The 26437-nt window shown below is 29.4% G+C and overlaps 6 protein-coding genes and 1 long non-coding RNA gene across 21 annotated transcripts; 4 read left to right on the forward strand and 3 right to left on the reverse strand.

The window, feature by feature from the left end:
- Positions 1 to 249: 249 nt before the first annotated feature.
- On the forward strand, positions 250 to 1720 carry LOC124952973 (28S ribosomal protein S7, mitochondrial). Of its 2 annotated transcripts, none has more exons than XM_047503703.1 (5): positions 250 to 495; positions 665 to 826; positions 935 to 1166; positions 1251 to 1388; positions 1526 to 1720. In XM_047503703.1, the coding sequence occupies exons 1-5, from the start codon at positions 431 to 433 to the stop codon at positions 1610 to 1612; spliced, it is 684 nt and encodes a 227-aa protein (XP_047359659.1). In that variant the 5' UTR covers positions 250 to 430; the 3' UTR covers positions 1613 to 1720. The 2 variants fall into 2 exon arrangements, with proteins under 2 accessions (XP_047359659.1, XP_047359660.1); XM_047503704.1 differs by having other exon boundaries at positions 443 to 495; positions 639 to 826.
- On the reverse strand, positions 1626 to 22828 carry LOC124952981. 2 transcript variants are annotated; one of them, XR_007102075.1, is made up of 4 exons: positions 22802 to 22828; positions 5000 to 5291; positions 2087 to 4822; positions 1626 to 2007 (listed from the first exon to the last, which is right to left on the reverse strand). It is a non-coding gene; the product is annotated as an uncharacterized LOC124952981 (long non-coding RNA). The 2 variants fall into 2 exon arrangements; XR_007102074.1 differs by lacking the exon at positions 22802 to 22828 and having other exon boundaries at positions 5000 to 6570.
- On the forward strand, positions 7056 to 11710 carry LOC124952964 (pH-sensitive chloride channel 2). The gene is made up of 9 exons (XM_047503685.1): positions 7056 to 7213; positions 9205 to 9394; positions 9503 to 9732; positions 9856 to 9938; positions 10026 to 10181; positions 10354 to 10509; positions 10591 to 10756; positions 10869 to 11055; positions 11177 to 11710. The coding sequence occupies exons 1-9, from the start codon at positions 7131 to 7133 to the stop codon at positions 11438 to 11440; spliced, it is 1515 nt and encodes a 504-aa protein (XP_047359641.1). The 5' UTR covers positions 7056 to 7130; the 3' UTR covers positions 11441 to 11710.
- Positions 12445 to 20237, forward strand: LOC124952960 (kinesin-like protein KIF19). Of its 7 annotated transcripts, none has more exons than XM_047503662.1 (15): positions 12455 to 13360; positions 13569 to 13596; positions 13699 to 13804; positions 14388 to 14459; positions 14542 to 14637; positions 14706 to 14909; positions 15007 to 15156; positions 15353 to 15568; positions 15689 to 16164; positions 16238 to 16673; positions 16763 to 16976; positions 17036 to 17231; positions 17858 to 18004; positions 18167 to 18288; positions 18571 to 20237. In XM_047503662.1, the coding sequence occupies exons 3-14, from the start codon at positions 13703 to 13705 to the stop codon at positions 18285 to 18287; spliced, it is 2430 nt and encodes an 809-aa protein (XP_047359618.1). In that variant the 5' UTR covers positions 12455 to 13360; positions 13569 to 13596; positions 13699 to 13702; the 3' UTR covers position 18288; positions 18571 to 20237. The 7 variants fall into 7 exon arrangements, 4 of the variants coding, with proteins under 4 accessions (XP_047359620.1, XP_047359618.1, XP_047359617.1 ...); XM_047503663.1 differs by having other exon boundaries at positions 12567 to 13360; positions 13569 to 13804; positions 16238 to 16413; positions 16513 to 16673; XR_007102069.1 differs by having other exon boundaries at positions 12446 to 13360; positions 13569 to 13804; positions 17858 to 18033.
- On the reverse strand, positions 14825 to 20357 carry LOC124952971. 2 transcript variants are annotated; one of them, XM_047503695.1, is made up of 4 exons: positions 20208 to 20357; positions 19911 to 20130; positions 19497 to 19670; positions 14825 to 19361 (listed from the first exon to the last, which is right to left on the reverse strand). In XM_047503695.1, exons 1-4 carry the CDS (start codon positions 20348 to 20350, stop codon positions 19038 to 19040), a joined length of 861 nt encoding a protein of 286 aa, XP_047359651.1. In that variant the 5' UTR covers positions 20351 to 20357; the 3' UTR covers positions 14825 to 19037. The 2 variants fall into 2 exon arrangements, with proteins under 2 accessions (XP_047359651.1, XP_047359652.1); XM_047503696.1 differs by having other exon boundaries at positions 19178 to 19366.
- Positions 20512 to 22743, reverse strand: LOC124952970 (elongator complex protein 6-like). 2 transcript variants are annotated; one of them, XM_047503694.1, is made up of 2 exons: positions 22258 to 22743; positions 20512 to 21531 (listed from the first exon to the last, which is right to left on the reverse strand). In XM_047503694.1, exon 2 carries the CDS (start codon positions 21409 to 21411, stop codon positions 20551 to 20553), a length of 861 nt encoding a protein of 286 aa, XP_047359650.1. In that variant the 5' UTR covers positions 21412 to 21531; positions 22258 to 22743; the 3' UTR covers positions 20512 to 20550. The 2 variants fall into 2 exon arrangements, with proteins under 2 accessions (XP_047359650.1, XP_047359649.1); XM_047503693.1 differs by lacking the exon at positions 22258 to 22743 and adding an exon at positions 21613 to 21861.
- On the forward strand, positions 22719 to 26355 carry LOC124952972 (peptide methionine sulfoxide reductase). 5 transcript variants are annotated; one of them, XM_047503698.1, is made up of 6 exons: positions 22736 to 23246; positions 23566 to 23972; positions 24851 to 25011; positions 25103 to 25223; positions 25337 to 25473; positions 25588 to 26355. In XM_047503698.1, exons 3-6 carry the CDS (start codon positions 24854 to 24856, stop codon positions 25823 to 25825), a joined length of 654 nt encoding a protein of 217 aa, XP_047359654.1. In that variant the 5' UTR covers positions 22736 to 23246; positions 23566 to 23972; positions 24851 to 24853; the 3' UTR covers positions 25826 to 26355. The 5 variants fall into 5 exon arrangements, with proteins under 5 accessions (XP_047359653.1, XP_047359654.1, XP_047359655.1 ...); XM_047503699.1 differs by having other exon boundaries at positions 23721 to 23972; XM_047503697.1 differs by lacking the exon at positions 23566 to 23972 and having other exon boundaries at positions 22719 to 23246.
- The last annotated feature ends 82 nt before the right edge of the window (positions 26356 to 26437 follow it).

Genomic DNA, 26437 nt, shown 5'->3' on the forward strand with positions numbered 1-26437 from the left:
TAGATAACGAAACAAAAAAAACTTTGTATCTTTTAAATATTTGTTAGTACTTAGGTAGAATTTAGAGAATAAGCATTTCTGGTAATATAGCAAAGTGCAATTTTTTTTGTTGCAATAAATTTTATTGTAAACAAAAAAATATACCTCGTGCTTCTTTTTTGCCTTGATCTCTCAAATGAAGATTCTAATCGAGATTTTTTGACGCAACAATCGATAGATTCGTTGCGTCCTCTACATGTGAAGAATTTAATGCTACACTTTCTTATCTATGTAAAATTGAAGGATATATAGTATCGGAATATTTTATAATATTTATAATTAAACGAGAAATCTTAATATTTGATGCTCATTTAAAAATAATATAGAATAATATCGAACTGTTAATTATATATCTAATAAAATTGTTTGAAGCCAATATATACATATAATTATGTCAAATTTACATTTATTTACTACAAAAACAATTAATTTATTAAATTTATGCAAAAATCAAAGGTATAATGTATGGCATACTTTTAATATTATTTATATTTTGTTTGTATGATATATCCAAATATATATGCTATAGTTAAAATTATATAGGATATATGTAAATATATTCAAAGAAAAAATATGCTTTATTTATTTTTCTTCCATAGAATAGCTTAAAATTTTATTTTATTAGATATTATAGTGTATTTCCACTTCGTTATATTAAACCAATATATAATAAGGAAGAACAACAAAATTTACGTGTATCAAACGAAATAAAAGAAATTATTAATAAATCTATTAAACCAGCAACAACCACGGACACATCTTCAGTATTTTATGATAATATTGTAAAGTAAGTGCTTTCATCACAATATTTTACATTATACAAGAGTTATTTTTCTTTTATGTTTATAATAATTCTATATAATTTTTTAATCCCTCTTTTTATTCTCTGTTATAGTCAATTTACGAATTATGTTATGAGAAAAGGAGATAAAAAATTAGCAAGATCGTTACTGGAAAAAACTTTTGAAGCTATTAAATTAATGCAGTTACAGCATTATCATAAGGCTGATCCTAGTCAAAAAAATAATATTGAATTAGATCCAAAAGTAATTTTTAGTAAGGCTATTGAGAATGTTACACCAATTTTAGAATTAAAGAATCATAGAAAAGGTGGCATAAATTATAAGGTAATTTATATAAATTTGTTATTCTTTTGTTTTTATATATTGTTATAAGAAACTACGAGGCAATAATAATTAATTATATTTTAGATTCCTGTAGCAATAAGTGAAAATAGAGCTAAATTTATGGCAATGAATTGGTTAATACAAGCAGCAAAAAATAAAGATAAATCTGTACATTTTCCTCAACAATTAGCAAAAGAGTTTATAGATGCTTTTCATAAACGGGTTAGTATCAATTTTTTTTAATATAATTTTTATATTATGTGTATTTCTTTTACTATCATATGTTACAAATAATTCTTACAAGAATTTATTTAAGTATTATTTATTATCTCTTTTTTATTTCTATTTTTTTATTACAGGGTCGTGTTATTGTAAGAAAGCATGATTTGCACAAGGAATGTGATGCGAATCGTGCTTATGCTCACTTTAGATGGTTGAAACAATAATAAAAATAAAATATTTTGTTTAATTAAATATATTTGGATATTATAATATGTACATTAAATCATTAAATTTAAAGTCTAAATATATAGATATTATTCATAATCACCTAATATGTTTACCAGTTGTTCTTTATTATTAATTATAGTGAGGTTTACATATAGTTTGAGGGGATATTTAAGTGATTTAATATATATATATTTAAAATGTTTATTTCCTGTTGAAGAAGAAATGCTTTGAAGTGGTTTAATTTCACTAATCGAAGTATCTATATCTATCCTTTTGCCCCATTTATTCACATATGCAATTTTTATAGATTCATTATCTTTAAAATATATAATACCAATTTGATTGGTAAAAAGTGTTCCAGTCAAGTACAGTGACAATGTAAATCCACCTACTACATAAGAAAAGACCATTTTTTATTTGAAATAAACATGCAAATGTTGGAATTACTTTTTATTATAATTAAAGCTTACCAATAATTGATACAAAAGTAGCAATTTCCTCAGATATTATGCTTCCTTGAGATAATAAAAACATTAGTGGCATTATTACACCACTGTTTATTAACATATTTCGTTTAGATATATGATATAAACTTATATATTTTATATAAGAAAATCTATAGATTATTTCATATTCAGGATACTTCGATTCTGTTAAATTTTTATCATTGATTGTAGAAGTCTGTTGTAGAGTTTGTTTTTCTTTTATTGGAACCTGACATAAGAATTTTATATCAATCTTAACATTATTTATTCTATAAGCCGATCTCCGCATGCATTGCTTAATTAAAAGACCGAACATTTTGCTTCCTATGAATTTTACTTATTCATACATTATGATCGGCAATTTACTTTGTGTAATAAAAATAATCACGTTAAATAAAATTGTAAACTTAGCTAAAATTATATATGAAATATATTTATATATAAGTCAATGCATAGTTACTAATGCGCTCTCCAGCGATAATATTCTGTACTAAAAATCTTACCGGATGAGTCTAACATACGTGCACGTGGTTAATTTAACTGTACAATCTAAGGCATCACATTTAAATTTAACATATTAAAATAACCCATAAGCAAAAACTATAATCTCCTAAGATTTTATATTGTTTATTCTTTTCTTTTTTTTTAATATAACAATGAGCAAAAATATTTTAAAGGAAGAGTAAGTTACATTATTTGTGATTACTGATGCTTTCTATAATTCTTCCTTTTTTATAAAACCTAAAAAATATTATTGTTTATTTCCAGTTTTGAAGTAGAATCTATGTATGGTGCTTTTTACACAGGAGGTGATATTTATGTATGTTATAAAAACTTACATAGTAATTAGTTTTAATAATTGTGAAAATTACAAAAAATATATATCATTATTGTGTTTACAGTGGAATATTGACGGAAAACATATATTTTGCCAAAAATGCGGAGTTATATCTGTGTTATCAGTAGATACAGGTACTGTGATTCAATCTTTGGGAGCAACAGAGGAAGAACATGAGCAAGATGAGGATACAATCCATTGTTTTGCTGTCAGCGATGACAATTTGCATATACTAGCTCACTGTAAAAGTAGTCTATTTAAGTTATGGAATTGGAAAGGTATTTCAAAAATAATATTTTTATTATTTTATTTGTGTATTCTTATAAATAAATTCATCTTGTTATTATCTTCTTATGAATCTTATATTATTTTAGAAAATAAATTAATAAAAATATGGAAATCTATTCATAAAGGACCAGTTGTAAAGATTTCTTTTTTAAATAAAAAAAATTTGATGGCTTCGGGAGGAAGCGATGGTAGTATTAGGTTGTGGGATTTACAACATCATGCTTGCACACAAAATATCAAAGGAATACAAGGTGTTATTAGGTATATAATTATTATATTTCTATTATTTTCTATTATTTTATTTTATTAAACATGTTTATTTTTTGAATATTGATTTCAGTGTGTTAGCATTTCATCCTGATACTAAAAAAGAATTATTATTTGGAGCAGGCGACGATACCAAGATACATGGTTGGGATATTAATACTGGCCAGGAAAAGATTCTCCTTTCTGGACATTTTAGTAAAGTAACATCACTATGTTTTCATCAAAATGGCATCAACTTAATTAGGTAACGTATAACAATATATTTTCATATTTCTATAAAATTAAAATTATGTACTTTTCAAAATGTATAGTTCTGGAAGAGACAGAGTATTAATTTTATGGGACATTTCTTCTGCAACTTCAGTCCGTGTTCTACCAGTATATGAAGGAATAGAAGGGGCTTTCATTGTACCAAATAATATTTCTTTTCCAAATTGTCCAGATGGAATTGAAGCAGATTCTATTTATGTAGCTAGTGCCGGAGAAAAAGGTTCGATATTTTTCATTTGAATATTTTCCTCTATACATTATTTAATAAATGAATAACATTTCTATTTCTAATTGTTTAGGTGTTGTAAATATTTGGGAAATGAACACTGGTAGAAAATGTTATGCACAACAAAATTCCTTGGTATCTGCAGCCAAAGAGGAAGGGGGTCTTTCCATTATGCATCTACTTTATAATCAAGTTATTAATAGCTTTGCTGTGGTTTCTGCAGATCATAATATAATTATACATTCTATAAATACATTTGAATGTACAAAACAAGTATGTTTTTATGTATTTACAAAATATTTTCATATTGTTTATCATGTTTTGTTAATATGAAGAAAATTTAATATATTATAGATAGTAGGATATACGGATGAAATATTAGATATTGCTTATGTTGGAAATGAAGATTCACATATTGCACTCGCAAGTAATAGTTCAGATATAAAATTATATGAATTAAATTCCATGAATTGTCAATTACTTTCTGGTCATACTGACATCGTTTTATCTCTTGCTACAACTCCAGTCAATAGACAATTACTTATATCTTCAGCTAAGGTAATGAAAGTTTAATTCCTTTTTTCATTTTTCTATATCTATTAAATCTACTAATATGCGAATGTATATATTGCTAATATGTTATATTTATATTATTATTGTTAGGATAATAGTATTCGAATATGGCTTATGGATAAGGAAACAACTAAAATGACATGCATTGCTTCTGCTATTAGACATACAGCTTCTGTTGGCTCTGTTATTATTTCACAATTATCAGCGAAATTCTTTGCATCGGTCAGTCAGGATTCATGCCTTAAACTTTGGTCTTTACCTGAAAATTTGGCAACTACATGTAAGTTGATCAACAACATTTAAAATTTTAATGTAATACTACTTAAACAAAATACTACTACTACTACTACTACTACTACTACTACTACTACTACTATTACTACTACACACACACACACACACACACATACCAAATTATTCAAAGATTGATATTTACAGCTGAACATATTGTTGTGAATGCAACACATACAGTGTTAGCACATCAGAAAGATATTAACAGTGTAACAATTTCACCAAATGATAAGTTCATTGCAACTGGATCTCAAGACAAAGTTGCCAAGGTAGTAACATATTAAAATATACCATGACTTCCATATAATTAACTATTTTGAATATATTTTAGTTATGGTCTGCTGATGATCTTCAATTACTTGGTGTATTTAACGGTCATCGCAGAGGTGTGTGGTGTGTACGATTTTCGCCAATCGATCAAGTATTGCTGACAACATCTGCGGATTGTACAATTAAGATATGGTCATTGTCTGATCTTTCTTGTTTGAAGGTACCTAAAGTTTAAACATTATGTTATTTATGTTCATGTAACATTTCTTGTTTATATAATTTTTTTTTTCTATATATTATCTAGACCTTGCAGGGACATGAATCCTCTGTTTTAAGGGCAGAATTTATGTCTCGTGGTATGCAATTGATTACCGCAGGTGCAGATGGCCTTTTAAAACTTTGGAGTATTAAAACATCCGAATGTGTTTGTACCTTGGATAAGCATGAGAATCGTGTATGGGCACTTGTTGGTTAGATTATTTTATATTATTTTACATATTTGATATTTGCTAAATATTTATTTGTATAAGCTTTCTTTAATTATATTCATTTATTTATTTTTTTATCTAGTTAGTAAAGACGAAAAACATGTTATTAGTGGTGGAAGTGATTCTTTATTGGTAATTTGGAAAGATGTAACTGAAGAGAAAAAGACTCAAATTGCTGCAGAAAAAGAACGAATTATATTGGAAGAACAAAAATTAGCAAATTTACTTCAAGCGAATGAATTATCTACTGCATTACAAATAGCTTTGGAATTGGAGCGTCCATTACAAGTTTTAAAGATTGTAGAAGGTATAAAAAATATATAATTGTATTAATAAAAAAAAAAAGAGGATTAAACACAAGGATAGGTCACTACAGTTAAATTATAAAAAAAATTTATATAGAGGTCTTATAATCTAACTTTACAATTATATAGGGATCTTAAAAGGAGAAAATAATGAATTAAAAAAAACAATACATGAATTGACACCTTCTTGTAAGGAAGCTCTATTGCGTTGTGCGATTACATGGAATACTAACAGTAAAAATGCGCAAGCTGCTCAGGTATATCAAGCAACAATAATTAAAATACAACAAAATTATTTTATTTGTCTGAAACATAAAATTTTATAATTATGTAATTTACAGACAGTTATACATGTATTGACAAGTGAAATGGATATAGAAGATCTTCAAACTACAGGTCTATTGTCTTCTCTTGAAGGCATGATACCTTATACAGAACGTCACTTCAAAAGATTGACTCGTCTTATGCAAGATCTACATCTATTAACTTACACTGTTAATAGAATGAAACCACATATTACATTAAATGGTACAGATAATATAAGAAATGTTACTTAAATAAATCCAAAATAAACATAGTATTTGGATTCAATGTACATATTTATTACATTTTATATTAATTTAAATATCATAAATGTAAATATTATAAATATATGTAGTAAACCAAAGCAGATAAAAAAATTATCACAATAGAAATTTATTGATTTCAATTTATTTTGAATATTAAATTTGCAATAAATAATGCTGATATAAATAGTAAAATATGTGCTCAAAAAAAAAAAAAAAAAAAAAAAAAAAAAAATAAAAAAAAAAATAAAAAATAGAAAATATGTAAATGTAATTACATTAGTATATTAAGATGATGTAATAAAATTTTATAATATGAAATAATTATTACTTTGTATAAGTGGATTATATTCTCTTACTTAATATTTTGAAGATTTAATAATACTTAAAAGAATCATGTATCGTAAGAGTTTACAATGTTAATCTTTAAATACACGAAATAAGTATGTGTATGTAGACTAATTTCATCTGCTTGTATGTGTCAGTGCATGTGTATTCTCCAAGCAGGAGAGCATGTAAGTAGGAGCCAATGTTTGGCTGGTGTCTGTTTTCCAGTAAATTTGCTCACCCAAGTACTTACATTTGGTTTCAAGCAAAGATCAGTTGATGACTACCGGTAGTACAGTTAAGTGGTAAAGAAGTTGAAAATGACTCTTGGAGGAAGAGTTTTTTTATTTGTGTTTCTTTTAAATTTCCTACCAAAAGTATTATTTGCAAATGTAGCTGATATGTAAGTAGAATAGTAATTATAAACCTATTATATTTTTTTTAATAAATTAATTGTGCTAATCATAATTTCATATTTCCCTTAATTGCTTTATTTTCTATATTTATTTATATTCGGACATTTCAAATATATTTTTAATATTATATAATATTTTTATAATATGATGCTGAATTATAAATGTTTTTAAAAATTTTATATAAAATTCATTATAATATAAACATTTATTAATATAAAATCTAACGAATTATGCTTTAGTGGGATTTCTAGGCTTACTCTCGTATTAATGCGCGTATAGAATGATATGAGAATGAGAGTTAATAAGGTCTTGAACTATAAGTATCTCAGTTGAACTTTGTAAATAGCTGATACGTAATAGTTTTACGTTGTAGTTACTAAAGCATTCTATTATTTTCAACCATTATATTTATCTGAATTTCTTAGGACAGCTAATATTGCATAAATTTCATATTATACATATACGTATGTATAATGTCATTTAAATAATTTGTGTTAATACATTATTGAACAATAATTATTTTTATCAATAAATTTTAATAAATTTATAAATTGTTATTAAAGTATAATGCTACTTGATGAATCTGAAAATATTTCGATTATGTTGTAATCATTTCGAGGTATATTATTCATTACTAAAATCTATTATTTGAATTATTATTATTTAATGGGTAATTCATTATAACATTATAACAAACATTTATTGTTAGTATATATTTAATTAGTAATATGTATAATTTTATGAAAAAAGAACATATTGTAATGTATATGAAAATAAGATGTTGTTGATTTATTCTCACTTGGAGTCTGGCATTTCAATAGAAAATAAGAATTGACTTGAAACCACTTGTTTAAACAGAGGGATTCAAATTTAATGTTCATTTTATCTTCTTTCAATCAAGTAGCATTGATCAAATTTTTTAATATCGTTATCATTGAATATATTGAATGAAAAATACATTAATAAAATATGCATTAGATTTGAAATAATATATTTTTTTGTAACATTTGTAATTTAACTATGTTTTCATGAAACAATGAATTTAAAGGAGATTATATAATATTAAAAATATATTAATAATATTTTCCTTTTAATCTTTATCATTTTAAGAACAAAGATATCTAAATATTGATAACTTGTTCAAACAGCATAAAATGTGATACTGTAAACTCTTGACATTACACTAGATAAGAAGCTACTCTATATTTTCTTCCTGTTAAAGATTTAAGAATAAACTACGTCATTATTTAACGATCTTTATTTTTCTCCCGAGTACGCGATGACATACTTGTGGGTCTATATGCAAAGACGATAACGTTTTATAATGAACAAATTATCCTATACATATTTGTTTGACATTAAATTTATAATCTACATTTTTTTTTTATTTAATGCCAAAATTATATGATATTTTAAGAAGTAAAATAAATTATTACTTATCTATTATTTAAGTTTTACTCTTAGAAAAGTCTAGATCTAACATTTATCTTCTCCGTTTAATTCTCCGCGTAGATTCAATAGTACGGAAATTCTTTGTATATTGTAAAAGAGTCACATGCACCATGCTTATGTCATCTGCATTGTTACAAAGCAGCAATGAACCATTCTTTCAAACAGATAAGGTCTAGAATATTAATTTGAAGACCTTTTCTATGTATTATTCTCGTTATGTTAATTCTTTCAGAACCAATACAAGTATTATTATATCTATTCCTATAATTCAATTATATATATATATATACAAAATATATATAGTGTATATATATATATATACGTGTGTGTGTGTATATATATATATGTATATATATATATATATATATATATATATATATATATATATGTACCAATTATTATTTTACGAATATTTTCTATTATCTATAGCTATATGTTCCTTCTAAAATATAAACTTTATAAAAAATCGTAATATTTTGAAACCCGATATTATTTTGTTTTAATATTTTTATCCTTTTTCTCACAGAGCAGGAATTTGCCCAACTATGAAAATTGCTGGCAGTGTTACACAAACTGAACTTTTACAAGAATTAACCCATGATTGTCGTTACGATAAAATGGCTAGACCACCGGGTCAAATTAATTCTTCTGATCCTATAAAAGTTTATACAAGAGTATACATATATATACTTAGATCAAATATGGCTAAGACCTTGGTAATATAGATATTATATATTTTATTTTATTCATCAAACATTTTCTAAGAGCATTATATTTATTACGAAGTATGTAGAACTCTCTTAAACCATTATATTATATTATAGCAATTTGGTGTAAATATGATGTTACAATTTCGATATGTGGATAAACGATTGGAATTCTCAGATATTGCACCAAATTTAACTCAAATATATGGCGGAAAAGTGGCACATGATCTAATTTGGACACCTTCCGTGTATGTAGCTAACGAACGAAGTTCTGCTGTTGTGGGAAATAGTGTTAAAGATTTGCTAATCTCCATTAATCCAGCCGGAATGGTCGTTTTGAATACCAGGTATATGAATATTTTCAAATTCTATACCTGTTCTATACGTAAATATAATAATTGTAATAATTTATTAATGTTTTTTCTTTCTTTTCTTTTTTTTTTCTTTTTTCTTTTTTCTTTTTTCTTCAGAATGGAGGCAATTCTTAATTGTGGACTTCGTTTAGAAAAATTCCCATTTGATGTACAGGAGTGCCCACTAGCTTTTGAAAGCTGTAGGATGTTATTTTTGTTGTTTTAATGCCGCATGAAATATATTGTTCCAGTCTGCTGCTTGGAATGAATGGTATTTTTACCTACAGGGACATACAATGTACAAGATATGGAACTGGTTTGGGATGATGAACCAATTGTGCTTGCTGATGAGTTACATTTAACCGAGTATAAACTTGTAGAAAAATGGGTAAACCAGTCTCAAGTTTCATATACCACTGCACAACAGCATTACGGTCATTTTGGTAAGTATTTAGTTAAGCAGAAAAAACAAATCAGGTATCAGCTATCCAGGTATTTACAAATAATAGATATGGATAATAGATGATAAAAAAAAGTAATGGTGTCATTACTTTGCAGTCTGCATAAAAAATAATTTTAATTTGATATAATATATTATCATTCTCATCATTTTAGCTGGTAATTTCAGCTCAATTACCATAACATTTAAGTTAGCTCGTGAAATGGGATTCTTCATGATGGATTATTATATACCATCCATATTAATTGTTGTTATATCTTGGGTATCCTTTTGGTTACACATGGATGCAGGTCCTCCTCGAATTGTTTTAGGTATTTTATAAAGCAATAATACTGGGTTCTCATATGATATTAAAAGGAAAGATTAATAAAAATTAATATAATTTTTAATAGGAACAAATACGATATTGACATTTATGACTCTTGCATCTAAAGTAGAAAATTCTTTACCAAAGGTATCTTATATAAAAGCCAGTGAGATTTGGTTTCTTGGTTGTACAATATTCTTATTCTCAGCTATGGTTGAATTTGCATTCGTAAATACGATTTACAGAAGAAAGTATGTATTATAATATTTTCATTCATAAAATTAATAAGACCTTTTTTGTCACTTGAAATAAAAAATAGAAGGATAGTAAATAAAAGTAAAATTGATAAATATTTTCGAACAGAAAAAATGTGCCATTAAAAAAGGTGAACAGCAAGTATATACTTAAATCCACTTTAACTCCAAAATTAGCAAGGAAACAATTTCAAAAGAATACGGTAGGTTTAGAACGATCGCGTTCTTGGTCTTCGCTCGACAATGGTACTATCAACGAACAAGATTATTCAAGCCAAAATTACCTCACTGTACACGTAAGTCTATGTATTTATAATATTTCTTTTATATTATATATGAAAAGTAATTAAAATTAGTTTCTATTTAAAGTAATAAGCAAAAATTTAATCAAACTTTGACCATTAACGTATTGTGTAGAGCTTTCCGAGTACAATCAATATACCTTCGGTAAAGATCGAGGAAGATAAGGATCAAGAATGTTCCGTGGGGAGCATCATGACGATCGACAGTACTCCACCGCCGAAACCTTTTACAAGACGGCCGACCCTAGCACAATTACACAATTTCACAACTATGACGCCCCAAGAAATAGCTCAATGGATCGACCGACGAAGTAGAATAGTCTTTCCTGTGGCGTTCATCATATTTAATATTCTATATTGGTCTTTTATTTGGATTTAAATATCTAATATTTTCTCATTGCCTGTAATTGTTTTAAGAAATACAAAGAAACGCGAAAGATTGTTCTTCAAAAGTTGTCTCGTCTTATAAAAAATGATGAGTCGCCGATAATAGGGATGTGAAAATATGAAGTATAATATGCATTACAAAAATAATTTACATACACATATTTTGTTATCAAATCTAAGCTATCCGGTAGAATTTAAATTGTTAGATCTTATCAATACGTATATTGTTTAATTTGCTATATAACAGCTGTTATTAAACTTATATAACAACATCTTATTTATTCGGACATATTAACATTCAAATATTTTGTATAATAGTGATAGTATAATAGTAAATAGTTGTGAGATTTAATCGCCAAAATGTTAGCTCCCGATAACAAAGTAAGAAAGAACTTTAATGCAATTTTGAATGGATTTTACTCTGGCATGATTCCATACGAATCCTTTTTGTAAACGACAATTTGCACGAGTTTATTTCATAAATATTCAAAAAAGTTAAAAGAGAATGTTGAAGGTCGGTACTTTTTTTATATTTATCAAGAGTTTTAAGCGAGGAAACGTGCGTGTCTCACGCAACATCTTTTTATAAGTGAAAATCACCATTTTTCTCATGGTGCAAGCAATTACTTATTTATCCTTCCATATTTTCTTTATTCCTTTATGCATATACGCATAGACAAGCATATAAATTTTTCGTCTAGCTTTTCAATAAATTTATTTTTAAGAATTTAACAGTGTTAACCGCATACACTTATGTATGTATTATAAATCAAATATACGATTCGAAAGATTCCGCGAGAACATCGTAAATTGCAATATTGAAATTTTATGGAAACAAAATATCGCCGGTGTGAGACGACGCTTTTGTGAATGAAGCGCTCTCTCTCTTTCTCTTTCTCTCTCTCTCTCTCTCTCTCTCTCTCTTTATTTATCTATCTATCTATCTATCTTTTCATTTATTTTTTATTAGGATGTCACACATGATATGACCAAAAATTTGATGTCACTCTAAAAACATTTCGTTCGAAGCGCGTCGCATAATGCCAACTAATGTTCCACATACGTAATATCGATCGATCGTATCTGACCGTCTAGCTCTGACCTCGATGCTTAACTTTATTCAGCATTGATTATTTTTGTCTCTTCGGAAGAATAGTAAAACCGCATAATTATGCGTAGTGCAACCATAAGTACTGGTTAACGACCGTAAAATCATATAACTTCCGGGCATAATGCTAAAACGTAATGTTTATTTGTAACTCGACACGTGAAAGGATGTCAAACAAATCATTTATGATCGGCGATTGATTTATGATTATCGAACTTTGAGACAAATAATGCTCCTTCGACAGAACTCCTCCGTTTTTCTCATTATCTCCAAGCCAATCGAAATATAATTATTGCTGGAAAAAATATTTTTGTTCCTATGTCTCATCTTTAACGCAATCATGTTTTAAAAATGATTTCAACTATCGAAGAAATAAGGAACACGTGACTTTTGATAATTCGAAGTTAGCAAGTGATCGATGGAAGAATGTTTAAATCGTATCCTTTTCTTTCTCGAAAAGTTTCAACGTAGTAGAAAGTTCGTAATTCTTAAGGGTAAGCAGTAACTCGTAAGCTCACACGTTTCTCCAGAGGGTGGACAGGTGCGCGCTTCAGTCGGCCGTCTGACCTCTAACCGATAACGTGCGTTAAAATATGCTCAAGTGAAACGTTCTTTTACCGCTCGAAGAAAAAAAACCTTATAGAATTAAATAACATTTTCGAGCCTACTATGAGAAGATACGAATTCAAGAGATTCTATTTTTTTCGCATGACTCACTCGTTATTTTTCACACGTTCTTCTGTCACAAACAATTTTCCAAATTTATGAACTTTAGTTAATTAAAGGAAAAACCTTAGAAAAGTGGTGCGTATGATTATCTTTCTGTTTCGAACCATCGTTTGTAAAATATACAAAAGGAAAATACGATTCGCTTTTCAAACTCTTTTTAAACTCTTTGTAACATATTAATACAACATTTTAATAATTTTGTTCTACGATCAAATCAATAAAGAACTTTTAGGATAATAACGAAAAAAAAATAATTATTAATGTGAAAAAATTTGTGCCATAGGAGAAAGAGAGTAAAAAGGAAAGAAAAAGTACGTTTTCTATGATACTCGAGCTGAAAGATTTCTTTGATCTTACTATCGTACAACTTTACTTTATTAATTTGTTTAACGTATTACGAATTAATAAATTAGTAAGATGACGCAGTACAGTAGCAGTGGAAGTAGCAGTAGCACAAGTAGCAATGGCCATCGTGATTTTAAAGATCGATCATCGAAAGCGATCGAAGAAAAATTAAGGGTGGGTAAATATTAATATATACCTCTTTCTGATCTCTAGAATCGATGAATAAAAACAGTCTTCTTTTTCCCTTATTTGTAATATAACATCAACGACTTTTAAATATTTGATCGAAGAACATAAATCGATCATATTCGTAGTTATCTTTTGGCATTGCATTAAATCTCGCGATCGATTAGAATTCGTATGATTTTAATTATTTAAGAAAAGTTAATACGAAATGATGAAAGCAAATAATTTATCGGCAAATGCTTGATAATAGCGTGACAGACGATATGTCGCATGTATCAAATGAGAAAGATGTAATAAAAAATTAAGCATGGGTCGTTGCGCTTAATCCTGTGCATATGTGATAGTAAAAGAATCGCTTTGAAAAATTGCTGACAAATTACCGATAAGTCCAATGATTTGTTAATAATTTAGAAATCGACGATTTTATATCTTTTTTTTTTTTTTTATTTTATTTTTTTGCTCGATTACGTTCCCAGAGATTTCATCATTTCTTTTATTGCCTCGTGTACATACTTCGAACTTATATATATGCATAAGACAATAATCAGTTATAACTTATGTTATTGATTAGGTCGCTGTACGTATAAGGCCCCTTACACCAGGCGAAACCTGTGGTAGAACTCTTTATGCTATTAACGATAAGGTAAGGAATTGACATTAATTAAATTTAATGATATAAAACGGAAATATAAAAACGAGAGCTAACGAGATATAAAAATATGCAGATGGTTATGCTAGAAGAAATGGTCGGTGAGAAGTCAAAACGTTCTTTTCCACGACAATATCTTTATGATATTGTTTTTGGCGAAGATGCAACACAGGTAAAAAGGTTTATTACAGTAAGAAAAATTGAACTGAGAAATATTAAAATAAAATGTTTACCGAACAGGAAGTTGTGTACGAAGGTACAACGAAAAATTTAGTCCAAGATGTTCTCAATGGTTACAATGCTACGGTCTTTGCGTATGGAGCTACGGGAGCTGGAAAAACGCACACTATGGTTGGAACCTCGTCCGATCCAGGGATCATGGTTCGAGCTTTGAACGACATTTTTCTAACGACCCAGAAACTAATGAACAACGTAGAATTTACTGTAGGATCATCGATACCACATAATTAAAGATCTTTTTTTTTTTTTTTTTTTTTTTCATTTGAAGATTAAAATTTAAGTTCGTTTTTTAAATTTACAGGTTACTATGTCATACGTAGAGATATACAATGAGAACATCCGCGATCTGTTGAATCCTACCACAGGATATTTGGAGTTGCGTGAGGATTCTCGAGGTCGCAACGTTCAAGTTTCGGGTCTTACGGAAGTGTCTACTAATTCGACCGAGGAAGTAAGTCGTGGAATTTTCCCCAAAGTTATACCTACGAATGGAATCAATCCTTAATGGATTATTTCGTAGATCGAATCTCGTTCCCTCGAACGAACCTAAGCACGCGTAACTCTTTGAATGTGTAACTTGATACGACGATCGATATCATCGTTGAGAGATAATTATTTATTCGTAAGCATGTTTCGTGCATCGACAGGTCATGCAACTCCTTCACAAAGGCAATAAAGCAAGAATGGTAGAGCCGACGGCTGCAAACGAAACCTCTTCGAGGAGTCACGCTCTCCTTAGTGTCACAGTCAGACAATCCTCTTCTCCCGTTAAAGAGTCCGGGCAACGTCTTCGCACGAAATTGAAGCAGGGTAGACTCTTCATGATAGATCTCGCTGGTTCGGAGAGAGCCAAACAAACTCAGGTGCAGGAGACGCTTCAAATTCCTTCTCAAATCATAAATTAATTTTCTTCCCGTCTACGGACTATCCTTTTATCTAAGAGATTCTTACGAATCCAGTTAACATCGCGTTCATGTGTTTAGAACAAAGGTAAACGTCTTCAAGAGGGTGCGCATATTAACAGATCATTATTGGCACTGAGCAACTGCATCAAGGCGTTATCCGGTGGAGCGAGATTCGTGAATTATCGTGACTCCAAATTGACCAGATTGCTTAAAGAAGCTCTCGGTGGTAACTGTCGTACCGTTATGATAGCTCATGTTTCGCCAGCGAACGTGCACCGCGATGAGAGTAAAAACACTTTGAATTATGCGGATCGGGCGAACAAGATTTCGAACAAGGTAGAAAGAAATGTTCTTGACGTTAGTTATCTTCACGTTGCCCAATATCAGGACATAATCAGTGATCTGAAGAGCGAGATATCGCGTCTGCGTAATAAAATGAAGGAAGATAGGCCTACGGATAGATACGAGGAGAAGGAGCATGACGGTCATGGTTCAGATTTCAGATCTTTGAGAGAGAAAATTGTATCCGCTTTTAAAGAACAAATGCGCTTGAGGTAATATTTTCAGTGAATCGACATTAGAAAAAATAATTACTTGCAGTTTCATTTAAAAATGATCGATAAACAGGAAGAAACTTATGGAACTGGATAGTCATCTCCTGGGATTAAACATCGCTGCGGAGCAACAGCATTCGATAATCTCTCAGTGGGAATCAAGGAACAATAGGGTATACGGGTCGAGTAGAGATTCGGTAAATCGTCGTCCTGGAACGGATTATCAAGTGGAAGAAGTCGATGACATAGGCAAGTGTAGGATGTCTCATTATGGAAATAAAAAAAGAAAACAAGAAAAAAAGAAATCAGTACCTTTTAAAACGAAGATTCAAAATATGTCGTTCTTAGATCTTCTAGAGGATATTGATTTCGAAGATGATTCATTGGTACAGCAGGCTTGGGCGGAATTGGCAGAGATTTCGAAGGAACAGGAAAGGTACGTTGAAATGCGCGCCGCTACGGAAAAGGAGCTAGAGGCTTGTAGGAAACGAAGTGCCGCGCTAGAAGACGTAAGTATCGTATTAAGTTTATGTTATCGTGATTAAGAATAAAGAATATAAATTTGGAAAAACAACGAGAAAGATTATTTTTCTTGAAGGAACTCCCATCCCGTATAAATTCGGACGAAGAACGTGAGCTTTTAGCATTGATGTTAAGAGTCCACGAACTGGAAGCAGACAAAATGATGCTTCAGAGCGAGAGGCTCGTGAAGCAACACGAACTTCGAAGACGAGAGCTTCTTCTTCTTCGTTATGATCGGCAAAGGCAAATCTCTGATGAGATAATCACAAGACAGAGACGAATAATGGAGGGTACGTTATAACGAATCGTTTAATATAAATCTCAATATATCGATCTTTCAATTGAACAGATGGACGTCTGACTCTGCCACCGGATTTACAAAATCTTTATGCGCTCTATCAACAAGAGATACAAGCTGCTACGTATGTAGACAGTAATCTGGCAGATCTGACATTCTCATCCCTGGCATTTGGAGCTAAACTTCCACCTATATCTAGTAGATTGAGTTATGACACTTTTAACAACGACAGCAGAATACCAAGCAGGTATGAGCAATAACAGGAACCGATAATATGAATATTATCGATTAGGTTGTTCTTTTTATATAGCGTGTTCGTAGTTATTGAACGCCTTGATATTTTATTGCGGCAAAGTAGTCATGATTATTCATAAAATATGTTAGCAAAGTTTACTCCGATAAAAAGTATTTTTACCGAGACTCCAAAGTTACACTAGTCGCAAAAGTATCTTTATGGATTCTGAAAAAAACAAGTGTACAATAAAGAAAATTCGCCGGTGACCCCTTTTTTTCTGTGCGTTATCGATCGTATTGCATAGTAAGTACAAAGTAATACTTTCCAACTGTGTAAACTTTTCTTCCCTTCGTACATACAAACGCATCATCGATTTTTCACCGCGTTTTTATGTTTACCTAGCATATTACACATTCACTCACGATATATCGAAAAGAAATTGAAATAGTTCGCGCATCGACAATAGTATTACGACGCAATCAAATGTTCTTTTAAGGATTTCTAACAACGAATGACATCACTTTGATGTACATTAATAATAACGTTATATATATATATATATATGTGTGTGTGCGTGTGTCTATACGTATATATATATATGTATGTATGTATGTGTGTGTGTGTGTGTATGTAATTAGTTCTACAGATTCTGATTGGGATCAATCGCCCTTACCACCGATTCAAGAACCACCCGATGTGGAAAGAGTAATGGGTCCCGTAGTACAGCCTTTAATCTCTCCAGCAGTTCTCTTCCCACCGATTCCATCCTCAAACTCGAGAAATCAGTAAGAATATAGTGGGTCGTATGTTTTCCGTATGTTTTATTTACTTTGAAAGTATTATTATAAATTAACAATTATTTTTTTTCTTCTTTTTTAACATTGACAATATCGATTTAAAGAGAAACGAAAAAGGCATTTATTACTTTCGATTTTTATGTTGTAAAGGATTAGAAAACTCCGGCGTATAGCCAGCGACGATAGCATGGATTCTGTAAGATTTTCACAAGGAAACAATATGCGATATAATACATTAAGAAGAACGGACGAACGAGAAACCCCGAGCTGAAGTAAGCATGAATTATTTTTATGAGACAACTCGTCGATTTGTTTTATTCCAATATTAATCGATTCATACTCCAAGGAAGTAAAGCTGACCATAGTTGTATGACACGATTAGATAACGATAAATGTCAAAGTGAATTTAGAATATCGTCGACGAGATGATATATACTTTTTGGATCAATTGTACAGAAAATATTGAAGGACACATCATTTCTTTTGCGAACATTTAAATATTGCTTAAATCGTTGCTTCGTAACATTGTTACACTGATCTATTATTCATTTCAGATCGAAGCTGAATTTTTGAGACTTTCGACGTCTTTCACGCGCCGTATTTTCAAATTTACGGTGTTCCACGTGCTCAACAATCGCCTCTTTGTCGTTTTGATTGATGATTTGATTACTGGTCGCTATACGACTGCTTCTCAATCTTCTACGAAGTATTCTAGGATCGTTTTGAGGATCGATGATCTCACGGAAGATACTAAAAGCACGAAATCTTTCCCGAGGATTCATATTCGGCGAATACGCTTGTTCCCATATTGACAATGTCCAATCATTAAATATCTCCGATGATTTTCTACGATACTTGCTCTCCGTGTAACGCTTATGATTTCTTGATAATTTGTTCTTGAACTCGTCTTTTTTATCATCGTTCGTTGTCTAAGAAATGATTGTTGATCGACCGTTTAACTTAACAATTATAAAAGATGATATTTTTCATGAATAGTAATTTAGAAACGGGTTGAACGATTCTAATATATAAAGCGACTATTAAAAGGAGATACTCTCACTTTTTCAACGGAGGAAGATGTAACTAATTTAATAGAATCTTTCTCGTGTTTGTCATCACGTACTACTTTCAATTGAGGTAATTCGATCGTCTTGTCTTTGGTCATCGATGTGTATGCCGTCGCGTTGTCCCTGTTATTCGATGGAATCAACCATTGCTCTAAGGTCGAATTTTCAATATTCCACATATTCAATAGCATATCCCAATCTTTTTTTCTGTCTTTCCAATATGTTATGGTCTGACCGAATATCAAATTGCCGACACATAACGTACAACGACCGAAGGACTACACTATCGAAGTAAATCGATTGCCAATTAAATTGGGCGATAATATAGAAATAAAATGATAGGTGGTTATATGATTTGCATATAGAGACGTTAAGCCAAAAGCTTATTTCCAAGAAATATTTGCAGATCTTACCGATTTCGGCCTTATTTCCGCGTCGACCATATCATAATAACGAAACTTCTCCATCTTATTTACGATTCCATTTACAATACTATTGAAATACATTTTCATTGCTTTTTGGCATTTTCCAGTCATATACATTGGAAATGTTTGTTCCAAGTATTGCAAAAAACTTGTCTCGAAATTCTAAAGATAAAATAAATATTTATAATTTTACGAACAGAGTATACGCATTTACTGATGATACTATTAGACAACTAATGGTTATTTAGATAATAGTCGAATATTCATTAACAAAATTAATAACGCGCTCAATAATTTTGTAAAAATGTCTTCGTGAGTCGTATTATATATTTATATAGTAATAAACTATTGAATTGCATTCTTATGTAGCAATAATTATTATTAGTCACCATAATGACATACTGTCATATCTTCTTTATTTAAGCGCATATCTTTGTGAACCATTGCGACATAACCAACCAAACGATCCAATTGCTTTCGATTTTTGTAAACATCTAATATAAGGTATCCTATAGCCTCCATAATCAGTGTGAATTTCGCGCAAAGCCGAATGTTCACGCCAAGAGGAACATGTGGATTCAAGGTATAATACTTTATATACTGTGGATGGGTTCTAAGAAAGCTAAAGATCTTTTTTATTTTTAAACATATATCATTTCAATTGGTAATAGTTTTGAAGATATTAGTTATTAGACAAACCTTGTAAAAAATAAATTTCCATAATGCTGAGGCTTATTTTCAATCTCTTTCCATAATTGTTTAATTAACCAATATTCCTCGGATGATAATTTATAATAATTTTGAATAAAACTACTTTCATATCTGCTCTGCTTTATACCCATCTTATTCTAATTATTTCAACACTTTCAGAAACCAATAGACAAATTTTATATTGAATAAATGTCATTAATTAAAATTGAATATCGCTAAGTGAAGTATGCAAATTATCTGTCATGAGTCTCCAAACTCTAAGACAATAAAAGGATTAATTCAAGAATAATACAAATAATATAATACATCGATGTTTTCATAAGCAAGTCTTTTATGTCACAAACGTTGTTGCACCGAGTGCAAATATTTTTACATGCCAACCTAGCAATTTATATAAATATGTCATTTTTTCTGTCCAATGATATTCGCTTCTTACAGAATCTACATTCCAGCAGACTGTTATTTTTCCAGAAGCATCATTAGAATGACCAGTCATTAATGGTTCTGCTATAAGAACAAGATCTGCCATATATTTAAGATTATTACAAATAAAATTAGGAGTACAACTTTGTACATCATTTTGGTATGTATGCACTGTAACACACAACTGTGTCATAGGATAAGATTCCATAAGCGATCTTATATATCTTACATAGTACATAGAATCTTTAAGAGTTAATCCTAAATCGGACAGATGAGAAATATCCTCTATAATTATTAAAACTGTTTTGTTTTGATTTGCCACTTCATTATAGCTATCTCTTAAAAGTTTAAACATGTTATCAACCACAGTCATACCATTTAATCTATTATCTTTGCTATTATCCGACACTTTCATATTTAAATCAAAGAAAATTCTGTTACTAACGTCTATAGTATCGGTATCCATATATATTCCATTTATATTATTCATTAATTCTTTCATGGGCTCCACAAGTGTTACTTTACCCTTTTCTTTTAATGTCATTAGGTTATGACCACTTCTCATACTTACATTATGATAATGACTGAATGTATTATGAAAAAGTACAAAACAAATTCCATAGTCCTTTTTCAATGCATTTGAAATAAGTGCATTCACTAAAAAATTTGCATCAGAGCCATGTTGCTCTTCGATTAAAACCATTCTTCCATGCATATCCACTCTATCGATACCAATAGTATTGCATATAGAATCCATTAAGGTTACCATATTATAATAGATTATACAAAAATTATTTATATAAAAATAGAGCTTCACAATTAATATTTCTATCACTTCCAATGATATCTTATTCTTGTACTTTTATGTAAAACTGTTTTGTATTATAGTCTATAAAAAAAAAAACAAAAAAGAAACATTTATATTGTACCATCATTAAAGAAATATTGAATAACATATTATAATACGTACTAATTACAGATCGTGCACGTGCATTAGTCACACAAACATAAGTATCTCTAATATTTCTAACCTCAAAAGCATGACAGGAAGTACATGACGAAAACAATTAAGTATTGTATAAGTTTAGCTTAAAAGTATTATTTAAAAAGAAAAAGATCTTGTAAATATTAATAAATTTTTTAAGAAACTTATTGAAAAAGTAAGAAAGACAATGAGTCGCGTATAATAAAACTGGATCGAAGAATTCTGACAAAGAAATAGATCTGATGCAACAATTTTATGTATACGTAATAGATACAAAATATTGTTGCAAGACAATGGCAAGATTTTAACTTATATGTTAAATGATATGATAAAATAACATTAAAAAAAAAAAAAAAAAATATATATATATATATATATATATATATATATATATATATAAATATTTTGATATCTTAATGGTTTGATAAAGATGCGAAAAAAGTTTTGATTACTCAGCATTTCAAATAAATGGAAAATGAATGCGGTACTGCGGGGAAATGAGTGATAACAGTATCAATGATAGAATTGCTTTAAATGTGTAATAGGATGCTGTGTAAGCAGAAGCTTGGTACTATCAGAAGGAAGATTACATCAGTCAGTGTTCCGCAATTTTATTTAAATCAAACTTACCACTTGCTTTTTCTGATGCAACTCATGAGTAATCATAGATTATTAAACTTCATAAATCGTCAATTGTTATTACTGCGTTATTGAAAGAAATACAAAGTGACCGTAAGGTGACAATCAATTATCTATCGATCTATCTATCAATCAAAAGATCTCCGCGTGAATCGAATTTGAGTATTTACCTTTAAAATCTTCGCTATTTAAAATAATTTAAAACAATGAAGTGTAAATTTATCCATTATCGTTTTTTATTTATAATCGAAAATATCGAAAATTCGATTTTGAATATGCTTCGATAAAATTAGACTTGAAATTCGTATAAATTCCCGCGTATTTTTACTTTTAATGCAACCTTATACAATTCGTCTGTGACGTTGTTAACAAATTATCTTAAAAATTTTAATATCCAATTAATTAATCCGTTTATCTTACTTTATTTTAGATTGGCAATATGATTAATTTAAGAATAAAATGATATGGCAGAGTTTACAATATAATATACAAATGTATTACAATCCGCATGCTAATTTGGAAAGAGTATACACACACGTATCGAAGGTTGATATACTTAACCACACTCGATGCTTTTTACGCATGTGAGTTTATATTTTCGGTACATGCGCCGATAGTTCTTACCTTGAGTAGTGTGAAACAGTGAAAGCTTTTAGGGTTGATCGTATTACGCGTAACCTCTCAACATTTTTACGGTCATCTGTAAAAGATTTTTAACTATAAATTATTATGTACAATATTTTTTAATTATATAAAGAAAGATTACGTGACTTATATAGAAATAAGAAATTTTTCAAGAAAACGATCATAGAAAGGTAACAGCTTAACACCTTAACCTTTTTTTTTTACGAAACGTAATTATTTATAAAAATTAAAACTATTCGACAATGGCGTCACGGGTTATTTTAAAGACTTGTAAAAAGACAACGAAAATTGGTGGTGGTCCTTCGCAAATTCGCTTTTTCAACGTAAACGTTAAGGTAAGCTGCACTTATCCCTCGCTTTTCTTTATTCTGCTATAAATTCGATTGTTCGATTTGATCTGAATAAATATCAATTTCTACGATCGATTTATATTTAGCTCATCTAATTGGCTGTTGCACATTTGAGAACAATGTATTGTGGCTAAAAAAAAAAAAAAAAACAAAAAAACAAAAAAAAAACAAAAAAAAAACAACAAAAAAAATATTAGAAAGTGTACAAAGAAAACTTTACCTTTTAAAAATTAGCCAAATTATATGCACAGTTTTTTAACTTAATATTATATTTTCTATAGTTGTTATATTATATTCTCTATAGTTATACCAAAAATTGTCGGTTTAATTATATATGCATAAAGATGTACGAAAACGAGCGATCCTCTGTGAAGTTTGCTACGAAATTTGAATTTTTATCAGTTGTTGTAAAATCTGTGATTATATATTTTAATATGAGAAAAAATATGTTCACAAAAGAAAAGCATCTTGCGAAAAAACAATGCGTGCACGTGAGGAACAGTTATTGAAAGACGACCTGCGAAGAATGGGGGAAGACGAACTTTGTGGTGGGGATACTAAAGGCTTAAGCACAGATAAAAAGTGTAGCTCGATAAATCGTTTGGTAGTAATTCTTGTGCCTTCGCTTTATCGAGAATTCGTCTTTTGACTCCCGGACGAACGCTCTTCTTTTAGATTGTGCGGATCTAATTTGTTCCATAAACAACAAAGGTAAATTTACAATATTCGATCTCACATACAATTTTACGTAACATAGGTATAATCTTCATTGGTATATTTTTTAACATTGACAAGTTCTTTCTCTAAGATATTTTTTACTTATTAATATAAGTATATATAGTGATAGTACTATCAATTGTTTTCACACTAAATAAAATAAAATTTAATACCAAACGTTATTGTAAACCATGTCGACTCTTTTTCAGGCTTATTAAATTAGACGGTTCAATGTGAAACATGTTGTAAAAAATTATAAATGGACGAACGATATTAAGATGATCAAGCAAATTGAAATTCGATGGTTCTCAAATTCTATTTTGATGGTCTGTGATTTGAAACGTTAAGGTGCTTCCACACGAGTCGATCAAAGACATATTGGAACGATATAAATTATTCGCTAAAGATTATTAGACGTATATTAATGACACGAGATCTTTTTTCATTTGCTAATGAAATTTTTTTTTTTTTTAATGACGAATCTTTAAGTAGACTTTTGAAAATCCGTAATAAATGAAATACTTTCTCGCGATAGATATCACTGATTAGCCTTGACTAGATCACGCGCATTTTTTGGGTGCCAGTAGTTAAAGTACTTATTTTGATACGTGGACGCGTTTGTTCGCACGTGTATCGCGTTCCTTGAACTTGAATTATCCTTACGAATATTCTTTCTTTTTTAGTTTTTAAAGTGTATATAATAAAGAAAAAAATTTAACGAAATGAATAAATTAAATGTTATTGACGTAACATTGACGATGTTACTCATATTTTCTTTACCACGAACGGTGATCTCTTATTTGGGTAACTGTTCTATATCCTACTACATGTGCAGTAGCGATGTGTACGAATGTAACTTTTGTCTGCCAAAGAAAATGCCTGGTCAGCTGGAGGAAGTTGAAGGAAAGCATGCCACTTTTGGTATGGGATGTTTCTGGGCTGGTGATTCCCTCTTTGGAGCATTACCCGGTGTTATAAGGACTTGTGTAGGTTATTCCGGTGGTACTAAGGAGACGCCAACATATAAAAACATGTAATATCCTTTTTTTTTTTTTATAGTTTCACTCAATTTTTATAATTGATCGCTTATACGATTATCAATACTGTTTTCGTTTCTATTACAGAGGTGACCATACAGAAGTTATTGATATTGAATTTGATCCAGATGTTGTATCATACGCGCAATTACTTAGTATATTTTGGAATAACCATGAATATAGTTTAATTACAAAAATTAAACGACAGGTAATTGGCTTTCCCTGATTAAATTTTTATTTCATATTAAATTTTTTTTCTAAATGTTTCTTTTTCTTCTTCTTTTCTTTTTCCTTTTTTTTTTAATATCTTGAAATTTGCAGTATATGTCATTAATTTTATATCACGATGAAGAACAAAAGATGATAGCTGAAAAATCAAAAGACCACGAACAACGTGAACGTGGAGAGACATTTGTCACCGAGATTAAACCATTTGAAAAATTTTATCCAGCAGAAGAGTAAGTTACATGTGAACTTGATAATAAAACTCATTCGTAGTAATTTTATTTTAGTAATAGATGCTTTTACTGATAGATGTAATTAATTGAATTACAATTTGTTTTGATTTTTAGTTATCATCAAAAGTATCGTCTTCAAAACCATCCATGGTTAATCGAAACTACCGGTCTTACAACAGGTGAGATATTACGTACTTCACCTTTAGCAGCTAAATTGAATGGGTATATAGCAGGAGTTGGATCATTAGAGCAACTTGAAAAAGATTTACCAAATTTTGGACTTAGTGATAAAGCTGCACAGTATATAAAAAAATATCTTATTAAAAATCAAGGAACTGGTCTATATTGTTAGTTTATTAAATAAATGAAATTAATTCTACTGGAAAAACGTAGACTGACGAAATTAGTTCCTTACTGCAAGGAAATCTGTTGTTTAATTTAGTTTAATTTATAAAACTTTGTTATAAATTCATTCATAGATACAAAATGTTACTTCTGCTCAAATTAAATATGAAGTATTTATTATAAAATCTAAATAATAGTATTATAGCAAATCATATTTTTTTCTCTTTTTATATCATATTGTAAGATATAGATAGTTAAAGTTACACGCAATAGTTTTATGCATACTACAAACACCTTCTTTTCATGTATGATGATATTTCATATTTTTAGTTATTTTACATCCACAGTATTATCCATACTTCTATTGAGAGTATAAGAATAAAAGAGAGTACCATCATGGATATTATATATAATATAACGTTATATATATATATATATGACGTGTTAACGTAAACAGAAACATACGTGTTCTCATTGAATTTTTTTAAACCATCATTAAGTGTACAGTGCTATATAATAGTGTACTTGTATGCTATAGTTTAAAAAGATATTACTTACACAGAAGCAATTTTTAAATATCACGAATATATTTTAATACAAATATAATAGGGATTAAACC

Source organism: Vespa velutina, chromosome 11 (assembly GCF_912470025.1).
Source record: "Vespa velutina chromosome 11, iVesVel2.1, whole genome shotgun sequence".
In the NCBI taxonomy this organism is placed as follows: Eukaryota; Metazoa; Arthropoda; class Insecta; order Hymenoptera; family Vespidae; genus Vespa; species Vespa velutina.